The sequence below is a fragment of the Antechinus flavipes genome, chromosome 1 (assembly GCF_016432865.1).
Source record: "Antechinus flavipes isolate AdamAnt ecotype Samford, QLD, Australia chromosome 1, AdamAnt_v2, whole genome shotgun sequence".
NCBI lineage: Eukaryota > Metazoa > Chordata > Mammalia > Dasyuromorphia > Dasyuridae > Antechinus > Antechinus flavipes.
This window is the reverse complement of record NC_067398.1, coordinates 469,647,086-469,664,570: the sequence shown is the minus strand read 5'-3', so window position 1 is coordinate 469,664,570 and position 17,485 is coordinate 469,647,086. Positions and strand designations below refer to the sequence as shown.

General features: G+C 34.4%; 1 protein-coding gene across 1 annotated transcript in view; it reads left to right on the top strand.

The window, feature by feature from the left end:
• Positions 1-17,485, top strand: part of LOC127546725 (lipoxygenase homology domain-containing protein 1-like) — a 407,210-nt gene that overhangs the window by 377,880 nt on the left and 11,845 nt on the right. Inside the window, exons 30-31 of the mRNA XM_051973697.1 lie at positions 5,518-5,731; positions 10,598-10,752. Of these exons, the coding sequence (XP_051829657.1) occupies positions 5,518-5,731; positions 10,598-10,752 (369 nt within the window). The remainder of the gene's footprint in view (positions 1-5,517; positions 5,732-10,597; positions 10,753-17,485) is intronic.

Below are 17,485 nucleotides of genomic sequence, written 5' to 3'. Positions count from 1 at the left end.
AACCCCTACTTTCCTATTCACTTGACGTCAAGCACTTCTGCCCAATCCTCCTAACCCACCACTCTTCCAGCAGTCCTTTTTCATTTTTTACTCCTTGCTTGATTTATTATTTAAACCCTAATTGGACTGTGATTGCTAGTTATGCTTTACCTTTGAAACCCCTTATTTTATTGGAATTGTCCTGGAAGACTCAGTTCTTGAGACTATTTTCTGATTGCCTATTTTTTAGAAACAACCACCCTTGGAAATCTCCAAGGTACAGGCATTTGTCTTTCGACTGGCAGTCTCTTTGATCTCTTTCTCCAGTCCTGTAACCCTAGTTCCTTAATTAGTATTTCAGCATTTTCAAAGGACATTGGAGTTTGGTATCAGGCCTCTGAATGTTCATGGTTTGCCTGCCTTGATGGTCTGTGCATACTCTGATACTCTGCTCAGAAATCTGGATCCTTCCCGTATCCTAGTTAGCAGGGCCTGTTCTTCTGAGTGGGGACAGGTGGAGCAATTTCAGGCATCACCTTTCCCCCTTGGAGTCTCTGACAGCCCTGGGGTGCCCCTCCTGGGGCAGCACAACTGTCTTGAGCATGACTACTGCTACTCTATAAGCAGATGCTGAGCGAAGTGGACAAACGACTGCAGACACCTAAATTGTCCATCTCAAACTGGATTGCCTGGCTGAGATGCTCTGGAACTGCAGATGGTCTCAATAGGGAGCTTTTGTACTGCTGTTAACTCTCGGTTACCAGGGAGACACTTGTCCCTGCCATAGGTCTTTGTATCTTTTCTAGTTTTATTTTGGTTTATCTGCTCCAGATAGGGTTGGTCAAAATTATGGTGCTAAGACCTCCCAGGTATCTGGGGGAAGGTAAGTCAATGATTTGAATATTCAGAAGAAAGAGTATGGAATGTTGCACCACAGTTTCCTTTAATTTTCTTTCAGAATGGGATAAATTCCTGGAATTATCCCCAATGTTTTAGGAATTTTTCTTGCAATCTCAAAATAACTAATTTCAAACTTCTTAATCATTGCTCTCAAAACTTTGCTAAGTTGCTATTTTAATTTTAATTAACTTATTTCTGTAGCCCTCAGCTTGGCCAGAGCTGAGATCCACAGAAAAAACTTAGGCTTTTTCCCGTTTTAAGGTGGGAATCATAATCTTCCCAGCATTCTAACTACAACATAGAAGTTCCTTTTTTTTTTCTTACTGGCTGATTTTGAATCTTTCCAGGTAACACAATCTAGCTCACAAAACAAACATGACACAGACATTCAGCACAGAGATGCAGACACAGACAAAAATGGCATGAAAGAAGACTGTTTCAATTTTGCCAAAAGCAATAAAATTTCTTTTCTAAAAGCCATTGTATAGCACTTTGTCTTCTCTAGCATCCCTATATAAAAGGTGGCAAAGTTTCTCTAGGAACTTTGCCGAAAATTGCAAGAATTTCCATGTCTGGGCATCCCTAGTCAAGAAAACCTTGCTGAGCATGGAGCGCATAATGACCCAGTAGCTTGTGGTGCCGCAGTTTTAGGATTGAGGGGAAAAAAAACATGGGAGGCTTACCTTAACAATGAGGAAATCAAGCCAGGGGAGGCCAGATTCTCCCCGTACTGGGCCACCCAATATTGAGGTTCAGAAAAGACCCCAAAAGGTTGGGGGTCACAGACCTGTGTCTGGAGGTGTCTCAAAAGAATTTGCAGGCTTCAACCCATATCCAAGTCAAGGGGCAAAGTTTATTGTGATTATAAAGCCAGTTGAAGTGGGCTAAGTTCCAAAAGGATTTAGCAAAGAACAGAAGCAAGGAAACACATTTATCCAGTTCTTCATGTCATATGCTAATTTTATGGCCTAGAGATAGAACTGAGAACAAGTCTCAGGAATTTGGTTATCACTGACCAGCAGATCTAGGACTGTTCTAAAGCCAGAAGACTTTAGAATTATTGACAGATTAGAATTAGTGACTAATAGCACTCTAAAGTCAGAGGGCCTCAGGATCCCTAATATATCTTCCCTATAAAATAAGGGAAGAAATATTATATTCTTAGGCCAGAAGACTTTTACAGTCATTGATGGACAAATTGTTAGAATAATTGCACTCTCAGGTGGGGGTGGGAGGACTCAGGATTATTGATTCCTTTAGAATCATTGACAAATTGTTAGAACAAAAGTACTCTAAGGTCAGGGGGACTTCTCTGCTATATTCCATCATTATCTCTGATTATAAGCAAATGTTGTACCTTCAAGGGGAAACACTGTAGGTTTAAGTTGCAAAATCTGAATTTAGTTGAAGTTCCCTGGCTTCCTAATTGTGGTAGTTCTAGATACTCATCTCACCTCTTTCAGTATATTTCCTCATTTTTGATTCTGAACCCCAAAGACAATGTAGTTATAAGGTAATAATTGTTCTTAAGGAGAGACACAGGCTGCTGATTTTTTTATGCTTATTTTCTTTATCTGCATAGGATGATTTGGGGGACAAAGAGAGTCAAAGTTCTCTTGCAGAACTGTGGTAGTAGCTTCAGAATTAGAGCCACAGAACGTGCATTATTTCTGCTCATTAAAGCAATAAAAGTACCCAAATACTACAATACTTAATGCAATAAAGTAGAAAGAGCATAGGCTAGGCCAGATATACTGGGTTTAACCCCCACCCCCCCACTCCAATTGTTCTAAGCCACTTTGACATTTTAAAAGTTTGTAAGACATAATTTCTGAATAATTAGTCTTTTTAAAAATAATGCTAATATTTTAATAAATAGAGGTTAGTGGCAGTCTTGAATGACAAAGACAATCATGGCAGTGGGCTCATTCAAGGAAGAGAGATGTTTCTGAAAGTGGCAATCAACTCTGACTAGTTAACAAGTAAGGAGAGAATGAATATTACAATGAGGGGCTATACTTATTCTAATGAACTTTGTCATTTACTTCTTTTTTTTCTCTTTATTTTTTTAATTATAGCTTTTTATTGACAAAATATATACATGGGTAATTTTTCAACATTGACTCTTGCAAAAACTCCTGTTCCAACTTTTCCCCTCCTTCCTTCTACCCCCTCCCCTAGATGGCAGGCAGTACCATACATGTTAAACATATTAAAATATATGTTAAATACAATATATGTATACATATTTACACAGTTGTCTTGCTACACAAGAAAAATTGGTTTTAGAAAGAAGGTAAAAATAACCTGGGAAGAAAAATTAAAATGCAAGCAAACAATAACTGAGAGTGTAAATGCTGTCATTTACTTCTAAGAAAATTTTGGGGGTATGCCTTAAAATTAAATCACGCAGGCTCTCTTTGATTAGCTAAAAGTAGGTTCCATCCCAAATCTCACTCCTTCATTGTTTAGATTCTGATGACTCAAAGAATATAAAAAAATAATTGTTTATATTTTGACCAGAAACCCTCCCCTTCCAGATTGACTTTTTTTTCCTTTTTAGAACTAGGTAAAAGGGGCCATTTTTTACCTTATTTCTTACCTAGACTTAATCACTAAATGGGTATTGTTGTAGTAAAATTAAGACCAAAGGAAGATCTTAGCTTGAAAAGGCTAAGGTCTCCCATTGTAATTGGGCCATTCCAGTCATTCTGAATTATATCTGGCCACTGGACCAGATGGTTCCAAAGGAGAAAATGGCATTCATGACCTTTCACAGCCCTCCCTCACTTAAATCCAATTCACTTGCAAGTCATGACATCCCTTCCATGATGTCATAGTCCTCTTTGAGAACAAGAACAAAGAAGTCTTGGCCAATCTAAATAAAGACTTCAATTTCATTAAAGTTGAATATAACACAAAGGCTTCCCCACCTGAGTAGAGTCAGAACAAGATTGTAAATCTCATTATGAGTAATGTCCTTCAAGAGACTGAATTTTGAATTGAGAACTATAGAATAAGGGGAAATTCTGGATCTTCCCAAATCTTTGGTCAATAATCATTTCTTTCAGAGAAGATCATGAACTTTCTCTCTGTGCTTGCTTCACCTTCCTCACCTATACAATGTAGAAATTAGACTAGTTTATGTCAAGGGTTTCTTTTAATTTGACATTTTTTTTTTGATTCTTAGGTTGGTTTTTTAAGGGCAGAATTTATGGGAATAGAGCTTCCAGGATTAATTATAATAATAAATACCTAACATTTATATATATCACCTCTTATGTGTCAGACCCTATGCTACATACACTTTACAAATATTATTTCATTTGATTTTCACAACAAACTTTGAGATGTTATTAATATCCCCATTTTACAGAAGAGGAAACTGAGGTAAACAGAGGTTAAGGGATATGCCCAGAGTCATATAACTAAAAAGTTTTGGAAATAGGATTTGAACTTAGGTTTTCCCAACTCTAGACCCACTGAGCCACTTAGCTCCCAATTAATACTCATCCATAAAAAGTTAGGATTAAAGGTAAGGTAGAGAGGAAGCTCTGCTATTTCTTACATATAATGAAAGAAAGGGGAAAAAAGAAAGGAAGATAGGAAGGAAGGAAGGAAGAGAAGAAGGGAGGAAGAAGGGAAAGAAAAAAAGAAAACAAAATTGAATTTTTTATTATCTAAATCATTCAGTATAAATTATTCCTCTGCACAGTCCAATCTTGATGAATCATATTTCATTTTTTCTCCACTAAAATGCCAAAGCATTAACTCCTATTGCATGTATTTTTGTAATATGTTATAATGAAAATTCAGCAATTATTTTATCTTGATTGACTTTTATTCCAATTGATTCCTGGTATCTTAGAAGTAGAAATCTTAATTAGTAAGCATGGTGTAGTGTTATTGGATAAGGGAAAGAGTACTAGATGTGAAACTAACTGATTTAGTTTCAAATTCAAATTCTGCTATTTACTAGCTGATAGCCACTTCTGACTGCCACTTCTTTATAAATAAAAGGAAGTAATTGGAGTAGTTGGAGTAGATTAGCAGTCTAAATCATAGATTCAATTCCTAAGTAATATATGGGAGCACAAAATGGTACAAAAGAAAGAGCTTCTTACTAGGAATTAGGAGACAATTAAAAGTAAGGTAGAGAGGGAGCTCTGCTATTTCTCACATATAATGAAAGAAATTAATCTTAAGAACTTGGGCAAGTCAGTTTATTTTTCTGGGACTAAGTTCTCTCATTTGTAAAATGACAGTGTTGGAATGGTTGATCCATTAGTTGTGTTCCAAATCTAAGCTGTAGTGAAAAATGCTTGAAGTTCTTTAGCATCAGAAAGTGAGTTATTATGCAGATAAAGGAATGAACAAGACTTTGCTAATGCTAGGTCCTAGGAATACTTAAACAGTATTAGCAGTCTTTCCTTATAGTTGTCAGAAAAATACAATACTTGTTTACAAGAAATTAATAAAATGAGTTATTTTTTTTGATTGACCTTAATTAGGATCACAAAACATAGTCTATAAAACTAATCCTATTTTAATTGAGTTAAGTTGGTATATACTCAATGGCATTGGGCAGTTTATATGATTTGGTAATTTGTTCATTTTCCTCAATGCTCTACATTATAGATTGAAGTTGGAGATGTTGGAGATGTGTACAAGATTCGGGTCAGCTGTGATGATTTGCCAGGCTTTGAGGGTTGGCATTTGAAGTCTTTTCATATAGAGGAGTCACAGACCAAACAAGAAATGAACTTTGACTGTAGCTGCTGGTTCTCCCGAGAAAATGGGGAATTGGTGAAAGAATTCCCTGCAGAGACTAAGGACCAAAACCCTTTACCAGGTAAAATAAAATAATAATAATAATGGATAGAAATATAGGAGCAATGTGAACAAGGCTTTGAACTCAAATCAATGCAAAAAGTATTTGATTTCATGATATTCCTCTACCCTTCATATTTCTGAAGTCTTGATGTTCTCTCAGGCCGTGGATAAATGTGGCTCTAGACAATTTTAATAGCAAATAGAATTTAATGTTTGTTCAGTACTGTAAGTAATTCTAAGTGTACAAAATCCCATTCTATAATTATGTGATTAAAGCATAAGGTTCATCATTCAAAACTGCAAAAAAAAAAAAATTGTTCTATTTTGTTAGTTTTTAGTTTATCATAGCTTGAATTATTGAGACCTGTATGAAAAGTAATTGTTGTCATGCAGTGATGTTATTTCATTTCAAAAAATGTTTACACAATGCCTTAACTATTCTTGTCATTATTAAAATATAACAGAACATTGTGTTCAGTTAGAAAATGGAAATAGCTAAATTGATGCTAAGTTTTGGAATAGAATTAAGAAGAGAGTCTGTCAGTTCTCTTGCACTGCTTAAATAAAGTTCTGTAAGATAAATTAACATAATTATTTGCAAATCTGAAATCTTGAGTTAGAGTTTCCTAATGCCAATTCTCTTTTCTCTGGTAAATTCTGTTACAGAGAAGATAATGCAAAGGATCCATGCTTTGGCTATTAAATGACTTTCTTAAGAAATAAATATTCTAATTGATATCTAATATTATTATTATCCATCTTTTGCTAGTTGGTACCACTTCCTTCTAAGATTACCTTCTGTTTACACTGTATATATTTTATATGTGCATAATTATTTCCAGGTTGATTCCTTCATTAGAATGGGAACTTCTTGAGGGCATGTACTTTTGTTTTTCTTGTATCTCCATCACTTAGTGCTTAATAAATACTTGTTGAACCCACTAACTCATATACTATATAAACATAAATTACTGTAAATCAAAATCAAAGTATCACAGACTCAGAATTAGAAGTTTATTGAGGCCAACTAATTTGAATCCATTAAGGACAGCTAGGGTATTCTTTTATTAATTTCCTTACTGATCTTGATCCTCAACTCCCTTTTACTATTTTTTGTTATTTCATTTATTATAATAAGCAAAACTCATTCCATTTGGCAGAGAAAATAGAAGCAGAGTAAGAGATCCTCATTCTTTCTCTGTTATTATACTGATCCTTTTTGTCCAAGCAATAATTCTTTGTTTTCTTTTGTCTTCAAAGCAAAACCAAAGTAATATACAAGAACAAAAATGGCCCAAACCTTTTTGTATTGTCCTTAGTTTTGTTCAAAGGTTTTAGATAATTTTGATTCCTGACTACTCATGGATGATCATATTACAGTTTGATGTTACTTTTCCATTGCCTCCTTGCTTTCATTATCTATACATAAACTTTTAAATTCTCATTTAATCGATGAATTCTCTTTGCATTTACAACTTCTCTTTTTTTCCTGCTCATTGGAATTGTCTTCCTTTAGGCTAAGCTCACTAATCATGGGTGACTGCCAAGATTCTATTCTGGGCCTTTTCTTCATTCTCTATATTATTTTGCATAGTAATCTTATCAGCTCCCATGTATCCAATTGTTATTTCTATGTAGAAGGTTCTCATTTCTACTTATCCAAGTTCTCTCTTGATCTCCTGATCTATAATTTCCAGTTGGACATCTTGAACTTGATGTCCTGTATATTTTAAACTCAACATGCCCCCAAATTAGTCATTGTCTTCTCTACTCTCATCCCCCAGCCCTCCCCTGTTCTTAAATTCCATATTGACAATGGGGACCATACTCATAGTCACCCATACTCTAACCTTGTTAAAACCTTTATTCCTTTCTCTTTCTCTCTCGCTCCTCACCCCTCCAATGCAATATATTTATTCTACCTTTTCAATATCTCTCATATATACTATTGCTCTCCTCTGATCCTACTAGCAACTTGCACAGGTTCTCATCACATCATGCTATTACTATTGCCATAGTTCTCTTGCTTGTCTCTCTGTATCAAATTTCTCCCCACTTCAAGGTATCCTCCATTCTGTTACCAAAATAATCTTCCTAAAGTACAGGCTTGATTATGTCACTTTCCCTTGGCCCACATTCATTTTACTCCAGTGGTTCAATATGGCCTTCAGGGTCAAATATAAATCCTATGTTTGACTTTGAAAGCTTTTCATAATCTGTTCCCTTCCTACCTTTCTACTCTTCCTATACCTTATTCTAGTGGTTCTCAAACTCTTTTTCTCAGTATCTTTACAGTATTAACAACTATTGAGAATATGTCCAAAGAGTTTTTGTTTATATGGGTTACATAATAGATATTTATCATAAATAGAAAAAAAAAACTAATTTTGAATTTGTAGACCCTCTGAAAGGATTTTAGAGACCCTCCAGGATTCACTGCACCACACTTTGAGAACCACTGCCTTATTCCCTTCCTCTGGCTTCCTTGCTGTTCCCTGCACAAGGCCTTTTGTCTCTAGACTGTGCAAATTCACTGACTATTCCCCATATTTGTAATTTTCTTTCCTCATTTCTATTCCTGGTTTCTTTTAAAATCTTCTAAGGGCTTTTCCCTGAAGGCCTTCCCTGTATTCTTTAATATTAGTGCCTTCACTCTGAGATCATTTCCCTTTTTATCCTGTACTGATCCTGTTTGTGCATAGTCCTTTACACATTGTCTTGGGGAATATGGGGTATCAGGAAGGATTAGCATTTCTGTTGGGAGGAATTGTGGAAACCCTTTTCTGGGCTCCTTTGGGGTCCACCAGAACCGACCTCTCGCCTGTAGCTCCAAGAAGCTGTAGCATGCACAGGGGCCACACATTGGTAAGAGTGTTTTGACAGACGGGTTAAACGGGTAATGACAAGCCTCAAACCCATCTGTGAGGTCGGGGCATGTCTACTCCAAGCATGGGAGGATTTATCCTGCTGGAAGGAGCACATGAGAATGTTCCAACAGTCATGAGAGGGGGCCTTCCCTGATCTTAAATTCCCTGTTGACATTCTCACAGTCACCCATACCCTTACCTTGGTAAAACCTTTATTCCTTAGCCTTCCTTTCTTGACCCTCACCCCCCCCCCCCAATGCTACACACACACACACACGTGCGTGCACACACACACACACATATGCACACACCTAAATATATGCACACACATATACACCCACACATATACATACCTAAACATGCACACATACATACATACATACATGCACATATATACATATACACAAGCATGCACATATGTACAAACACATGCACACACATACACATAAATACATGCACACATACACACATACGCACATATAATACATGCACATATACACACATATGCATATACATGCACATATATACATATATACTATATATACACAGACATATATAACACATATGTATAGATAAAAACATATAGACACACATGGATGCATCTATAGGCACACATATACATGCATACTATACACACATATACATACATATCTACACACATATACACAGTATACATACATACACAATACACATATACTATATACACACATCTATACACATATATATATATACACATACATGCACATATATGTATGCATACATGTATTCTTCCTTTTCAACATCTCTCATATGTACTGTTTCCTATGTGATTCTATTTTCAGTGACTAGAACTTAATAAGATTTCAAAGACACCCACATCATCCGCTGCATCCCAGATCATCTCCAGCCAGCTTGACTTTTGCCTTGCCACTAGACTTTATTAACTCTGAAAGGGAGAGTGAGGCGGTGAATGTGCAGCTCTGTCTCACTTCAATCCAAGTCACTAGCAAGTCAAGACATTATCCATGATGTCATTGGTCTTAGTTGAAAATGAAGAATGAACAGTCCCCCCCCATTAAATTGTCAACTCCTTGAGTGCAGGATTATTTTTGTCTGTTTTTGTACATCTAGCATTTAGTACAGTGCCTGGCACATAGTAGACACTTATTAAACACTTGTGTATGTATAAATATGCAGGTTTATATATACACACACATGCAAACATATGGTACAAAAGCATATGATTTACTCCTGTTGATGTTGCTTCTATTTCAAAATGTGGTTATTACTAAGCCAAATCAAGAAATTATTAGGTCCTCTGCTCATGAGATATAAAAGCATTAGATAGCCAAATCACTGAAATCCTCCATCACTATGATATCATGTCTCTGGGCCAGGCTTTGGATCTGTTTCTCAATTGCCTCATCTGTTTTCTCTCTCTCTCTCTCTCTCTCTTTTTTTTTTTTTTTCAGATTTTATGTGGAATACTTCCATGCAAAAATTATATTTATTTTTTCTTCCAATTACTCATTATTCTGCTTTCTTCTTCTGGTTCCTACATATCTGCACAGAAGTAAATATTTTAAATATAAAATGCTACTCCACCAACATTTTTTCTCTCTATCCTGTTTCTTTTGAATAAGATATATCCACTAAGAGCCATAGCCCAGTCATGAGCTTCATCCCACCATGTATCAGAGGGAGGAAGTTAAATTTGTCTTCATTCTCATATACCATCTTAGCTAGCTGTTTACTGCCCCAATTAATTTTTGTCTTTTATATTCATTGCTTTCAGTGGACAAAAGTTAGAAAATCATAACCACTATCCTTGTTGTTATTGATTTATTATTTAAGACTTCAAAATGATTGACAATAACTTTAATGTTTTCTTTTCTTTTTTTTCTGAGTGTTATTATGTTCTCCAAGGAACATTTAATGATCCCTTTATTTATGTGTCAAATGGTCTCTGTGTACACTCCCAGAATAGTGTCTAAACTCGTTCTATTGAATTAACAATACTTTTGTTTCCCTTCTTCCAGTTGTTAACTATATTGTTTCTGTGTACACTGGAGACCAATGGGGAGCTGAAACTTTTGCCAATGTTTATATCACTCTCTATGGAAAAAGAGGGGACTCAGGAGCTAGGAAGTTATATCAATCTTTGAAAAAAGGAGAATTATTTCAAAGAAACAAGGTAAAAATATTTTATACATGTATAGTGGCTTATTTCTCTTGCTGTTTTGAAATGTTAGGAAAACTGTTTTTGCTATGCATACTCACATGGAAATATGGTGACCCAAATAGGTGTCTTGAATTTGCCCTCTAAATCCTACAATTGGTGTTTTGAATTCTCTGTGTGTGTGTCAGACTCTTATAATAAAGAAAATTAAATATTGAAACAACCTACCTGTGGATGAACAAAGGAGGTTTCTTGCAAGCATTTGAAATGGTAGGAGGAGGATGGGAGAGAAGCGAATATAATAAAAAAAAAACCATAAGCAAAAGATATATTCAATGACATGATATTAAATGTGAAATGTAAAAAAAAAAAATATAATTATTCCATTTATAGCTTATTTCTGTTTTCTCACTTAAGAAAAATAATCTTTGTATTGAAAATGATAGGAAAAATGGTTTATCAAGAGTTAAAACCTAGTATAAGTAGGGAGAAACACTTCTCTACTCCCTAGGGAATATATTCATTCACATCCTCAGAGAAATACAGATAATCCCTTACCTCTCTACAGTCTTTTAAGTCAAGACATTTGTCTCTTGATACTTCTGCACTGAACAAGGTGTGAATTTCCTTTTCTTGGGTTGTCCTTGACCTTATGGATGTGATCTTTGTTCTGGGGCAGCATTAACTACATTGATACCATGCTAAGTATAGCGTTCACCCACTCCAAGTAGTTCTTAAGATTAACCTTTAATACTGGAATCCTTTACCTGGTGTTCATGATATTGTAAAAATCTTGTTTAAAAAATGGTTTTCTTTTGCAGTCCTGTTTTTTTCACTTTAATACATTTAAAAATAATATTCCAAGAAGAGGTCCATATGGTTTACTAGACTGATTAAGGGGAACATAACACACACACACACACACACACACACATACACACCCCATTAAGAACTCCTAAGAACTCCCTTCCATCCTTCCTTCTCTCCCTTTCTCCCTTCCTTCCTCTGTCCCTCCCTCCCTCTTTCCTTCCTTCCTCCTTTCCTCCTTCCCTCCTTCTCTCCCTTCTTTCCTCCCTCCCTCCTTCCTTCCTTCCTTCCTTCTTTCCTTCCTTCCTTCCTTCCTTCCTTCCTTCCTTCCTTCCTTCCTTCCTTCCTTCCTTCCTTCCTTCCTTCTTTCCTTCCTTCCTTCTTTCCTTCCTTCCTTCCTTCCTTCCTTCCTTCCTTCCTTCCTTCCTTCCTTCCTTCCTTCCTTCCTTCCTTCCTTCTTTCCTGCTTGCCTGCCTGCCTTCCTGCCTTTCTTCCTTTCTTCCTTCCCTCCTTCCTTCCTGCTTGCCTTCCTTCCCTCCTTTCTTCCTTCCTTCCCTCCTTCCTTCCTTCCTTCCCTCTTTCCTTCCTTCCTTCCCTCCTTCCTTCCTTCCTTCCTCCTTCCTTCCTTCCTTCCTTCGTTCCTTCCTTCCTTCCTTCCTTCCTTCCTTCCTTCCTTCCTTCCTTCCCTTTCTTCCTCCCTCCCTCTCTCTCCTTTACTCCTTCATCTCCCTCCATTCCTTTCTCCCTCTCTTCATTCTTCCCTTCTTCTCTTCCTCCCTTCTTTTTTTCTTCTTTTTCTAAGCAATAAGTAGGAGATCCAGGGTGTGAATGACCTCAGATTCACTGTTCTTTCCACAACATTGTGCCTCAAATCCAGACAAGATGCTTTTTGTAAAGTGCTTAGCCCTTCTGCCTCCACACAAGAGAAAAATAGAATCTTATGTAATCTCTAATATGAAGAATCACACTGACATATTTTTTATTAATTTTGGAAGTTTTTTTTTTATTTTGACAATTACCATCATTTAAAACACAATTTACCTGAAGTAATATTATTTAGGAATTTCAGAAATCTGAGAAGAAAATGTAAATCTCTTTTCACTAAAAATTATATTTTTAGAATAATTATTTTTAATACTAAATAAAATGAGGTATAATATTAATACTAAATAATTGGTTCTGTAATTGATTTTTAATTTGCCATTTTGTAAAATTCTTAGAGAGAAAAAAATTTAATAAAAATAATGTAGTTATTAACAATATAATAGCCAAAGATGTTTATTCATTGTCTACTGTCACTTTCTTTAACCAAATCTGACATTGCATTAATGTATAGAGCTACTGGTTATTGTCATCAGTATATATTGATGCCTCTCTTCAATCAATAGTCATAAATAGTTACTTGGGACTCTAAAAAATTAAGTGATTTATCCAGAAGCACAAAGGAAGCTTTATCAGAAGGGAACTAAGAATGACTCCAAAACTAGCTTGTCTGTTCATTATGCCAGTGATGCCAAACTCAAATAGAAATGGATCCTTGTGAGCTACATACTGACTTAGAAAATCACAAATTAATATTACTTATGTTGTATTTTTTATTTTAGTTAACATTTACCAATTATATTTTAATCTGGTTTGAGTAGCACTAAAAGAGTTTGCTAGCCCTGAGTTTGATATTTTCTTGCTATGGAAAGCTGCCTTTCATGAACTTTACTTACTTTTAGTAAATCATGTTAATGAATTATTCTATCTCTATGACAATTCTGTCAGGACCTTCCCTAAAAGAAAATTAAATCTTTAAGTCTTGGTATAATTCAAAATTAAATCTTCAATAAACATTTATTTAGTTCCTAATGAATTACGAATGCTGTATCAGGAGCTAGAGAGAGACAAGTTTAGATAAGACACAATCTACTTTTATAGAATAGATGGATACACAAATATGAAGAATTACAATATATGATATTATATGAAAAAATCAGTAGAAAGTGGGGGAAAAGTGCTTGAGATGATCCGAGGGGAAAGTGTTCCAGAAGTGTCATGTTGCATTGTCCAGTGAAAAGACCATATTTTGAGTCATACTATCTGGTTTCAAGTTTACTTTACCAAGGCAATGATGAGATTGAAGGATGAGAATGACTTGTTTTAAATTTAGAGATTTTTTAAAAAATTGTCATCTTATTTCTGAATCTAACTTTTCATTTTCATGTATCCATTGAGCCATCAGTTGTGACAAAGATTTTTTTAAAAGTTCAGCAAAACTAATCAATATATTGATCCCATCTACTAATATGTGCAATATTCCATGCCCATAGTACATCATCTTTGAAAATAGATATCATTTATATAGAATTTTAATTCTTGGAAAATAGTTATATACTCCTTTGGTATTGGCAACAAACTTGTAAGGCAGAAAATGTATTACTACCATTTTGTAGCTGAGGAAACTGAGGCAAAGTGAGGTTAAGTGACCTACTTACTGAGGATCTAAATATAGGCAGTATCTGAAATAGGATTTGAAGCAAGTACTTCTGAACTTTAAGATCTGCAGAAAGGGAAAAAAGGAGATACATGTTCTCAGCTTCTCTTTGGAGTCAAGCTTAGTTAGCAATTAGAATTACACAGCATTTCAATCTTTTTTTTTTTTTTTTTGTTCTATTTATATTGCTTCAGTCATTGTGTATATTGTTTTTCTCATTTTTCTTTCTTCATTTTGAATCCATATTTCCCTGGAGAAGTTCTCTGTCATTTGTTTTAAATGTTCCATTTTCTTAATATATTTTTGATTTTTCCTTCTTTTAATTATCTTGCACTTCTGAATCATCTTATAAGTTCTTTCAATTTTTCTGCTATTATTTTTGAAGTAGAGGGAGAGATCTTAACATGATATTTTTTAATTGAAATTTAAAAATAATTTTCTTTCAATTCATGGTATTTCCCCCCAGAATTTGTGGATTTTTTCCATTGATCATTTTCATTTTCTTTCCTAAATAAGTGCCTCTATTGGTCTCACTATGATGCCTTTCTTGTATTGAGTTCCTTCCTACTTTTTTTTTTGTTTTTATTGTTATTTGCTTCTTTATTTGTAAAATTTTAAATTAATATTTTTTTGATATGTTAGAAAACTAAAAATAGACCTAAGCTCTCATTCAGTCACTCTGTTGGGACTTAACTACTTTCCTCCTTTTCTATTTGACATTGGACAGGCACAATACTATGTTTCCATCCTTTTCAGAGGCATTTCTTTTCTCTTGTCCAGATCATTAGAGTTAGACAAATTTACAAACTTTTGTTTACTAAAGAATAACAAAGCCTATCTTAATTGTTGCTAAGGAGGAGACACTGAAAGGCAGTATCAAATATAATAGCATTAGAGCTGAGGTTTGAGGTAGGAGTTTGAAGATTGGAGCTGGAAATATAACTTTGAAAAATTTTCTTAACTCATTTGGACCTTGTTTCCTTTGCTATAAAATGTGGGGGCTAGATTAAAAGACCTCTAAAGTTCCTTCTAACTTTGTTTCTATGATCCCAATATTCTCTGATTTTTTTTTCTGGAAGCAATTTCATTATTGGGAATTCCATCCTGAAACAATAGCATTAAAGGAAGATTTAATTTCTACATCTAGGAAGATGTAAAATAAAGCTATTAAACTCATCATCTTTTTAAAAAATATATTGTTAACAAAATCTAGCAGGATGAGATAGAAAGAGAAACTATATTTAAAATAATTATAACAACATGACATATCTGGAGGTTAAGCTACCATTCCAAGACTTCACTGTTCAAGGTTTGATTGAGTTAACATAATAACTATTTAAATTAACTTACAGATTTAATCTGTACCAATGAAGCACTTTTCTGAAGCTAAATGTTTCATTTAATTTTAAAAAATTGAATCCCTGGAGCAAAATAAGTTATAATATCAACTGCAAATATAGATCATTTTTGTTTCTCTTTATTTATGTATAATTCTAAAATCTATTTTTTAAACTGCTACTGCTAGAAACCAAGGGATTTCTTTGTAGAACTAAACAGAGGTGAAGCTAGATGGCACAGGGGTGGAGTAGAGTGTGGGGTACCTGACTTCAAATTCGCACTGACCTAAGTAATGGAAATCTAAAAGAAAAAATGAAATATATTCTGTCTTCAAGCAACTTACCTCCCAATAATAGTATATTACATATAAATACTTTCTCATACATAACAAGCATTCAATTGACACATCCTTTCCAGATACAATGATAGTAATGATTTGATTTATGTAAATAAATCAGAAGATGGAAAGTAGAAAGCAGGATACATGTACAGCAGCAGGGCCTAATGCAAGAGGGTCTAAGTGGATAGTTGGATAGAATGTGAAACACATTTTTGTCTGGAGCTGGCTAAGTATAAAGAGCTTGGTGAATTTGCGCCCAGTCACTAATCAAAGCAACTTAGAACCTAGATGGAGTACCAAATCTGAGGGTTAATGGCTTAGTTTCTGGAGATCTGATATAGAATCAAACAAATTCAGGCCTTCTCGTTCAGTAAATTCAAGAACATGAACTTCTGGAAGAAACATTCCTTTTTCTATGAAAAGTAGGGGTAAAATTGGAAAGTAGCCTGCTGGAAAATGTGAATAGTCTAGAATCTTACATTACATTTCACAATGAGTTTCAAAAAGATGTAATCTCAATATTTTAAAAATCAAAAGACTTTTTTTTTTTAAAAATGGAAAACTTAAGTAAGTACTATATAGTTCCATGGCTTAGGCGAGAATTTAATACAAAAGATAAAATAAATTACAAAAGATATAATGCACAAATTGTCTTATATAAAATTTAAAGCCTTTGGTATGAACAAAATCAATGCAAATGGAATTTAAATAAAAGAGAAATTGCCAAAATAAAATATCTTTGCAATTAGCAACTTTTATAAAAGTCTGATTTCAAAAACAAAATGAAGAGCTGTCTGCATATATAAGACTGAGATATATCCCTTGATAAATAAATCATCAAAGTTAGTAGAGTTATCAAAAGATGAATTATGAACTATCAATTTTCATATGATAAAATGTTCTAAGTCACTAATAGATAAGAAAAATACAAATTAAAATCCTTGGAAGTTTCACTTCATACACATTAAAATATATGAACAATTCCCTTATTGTACATTTTGAAGTATAAGTATCTGAAACCCACACATTCAAAACAGATTTCATTATCTTTTCCTCCAAACCCACCCTCTTGTGAACATTCTTCATTCTGTTTATAATAATATAATTCTTTGTCTCTGAGCTTCACAAACTCAGATTCATTTTCTATCCTTCTTTTTCCCCCATCCCAATAATTTGACAGATATCAATTTTGCCTGTACAACATTTCTTGTATTTGTTTTTTTAATCTCTACTCATACTAATGCTGCCCTGAATCACATTCCTATCATCTCTTGTTTGATTAATTATTGCAATCATCTCCTTACTAGTCCCCTTGTTTCATATCTTTTCCCTTTCCTAATCAATCTTACTCCCAAATGCCAAAGTGATACTCTAAAAACACAGGTTTGAGCATGTTCCTTCTTGATTAAAAAACTCTGGTGACCCTTATTACTTTATTACTTCAAGTATCAAATTCAAATACCTTTAGTTTACATTTCTACTCTTTCAAAATCTGACTTCAAAATACATTTCCAGGTTTAATTTTACTCATTTCTAGTCTTTCAAAACCTGACTCCAACCTACATTTCCAGGTTTATTTTACATTATATCTCTCAATGCATACTCTTATTCAGATGACTTTTTTTCCCCTGCTGTTCTTTACCCATGATATTCTTCTGTCTCTCTGTGTTTGCACAGGCTATCTCTATGCTTGTTTATGTTTCCTTCTCATGTCTATTCCCTTATATCTAAAGATTCTTTCAAAGGAGTGCCAAAATATCATCTCTCTATGATACCTCTCGTTA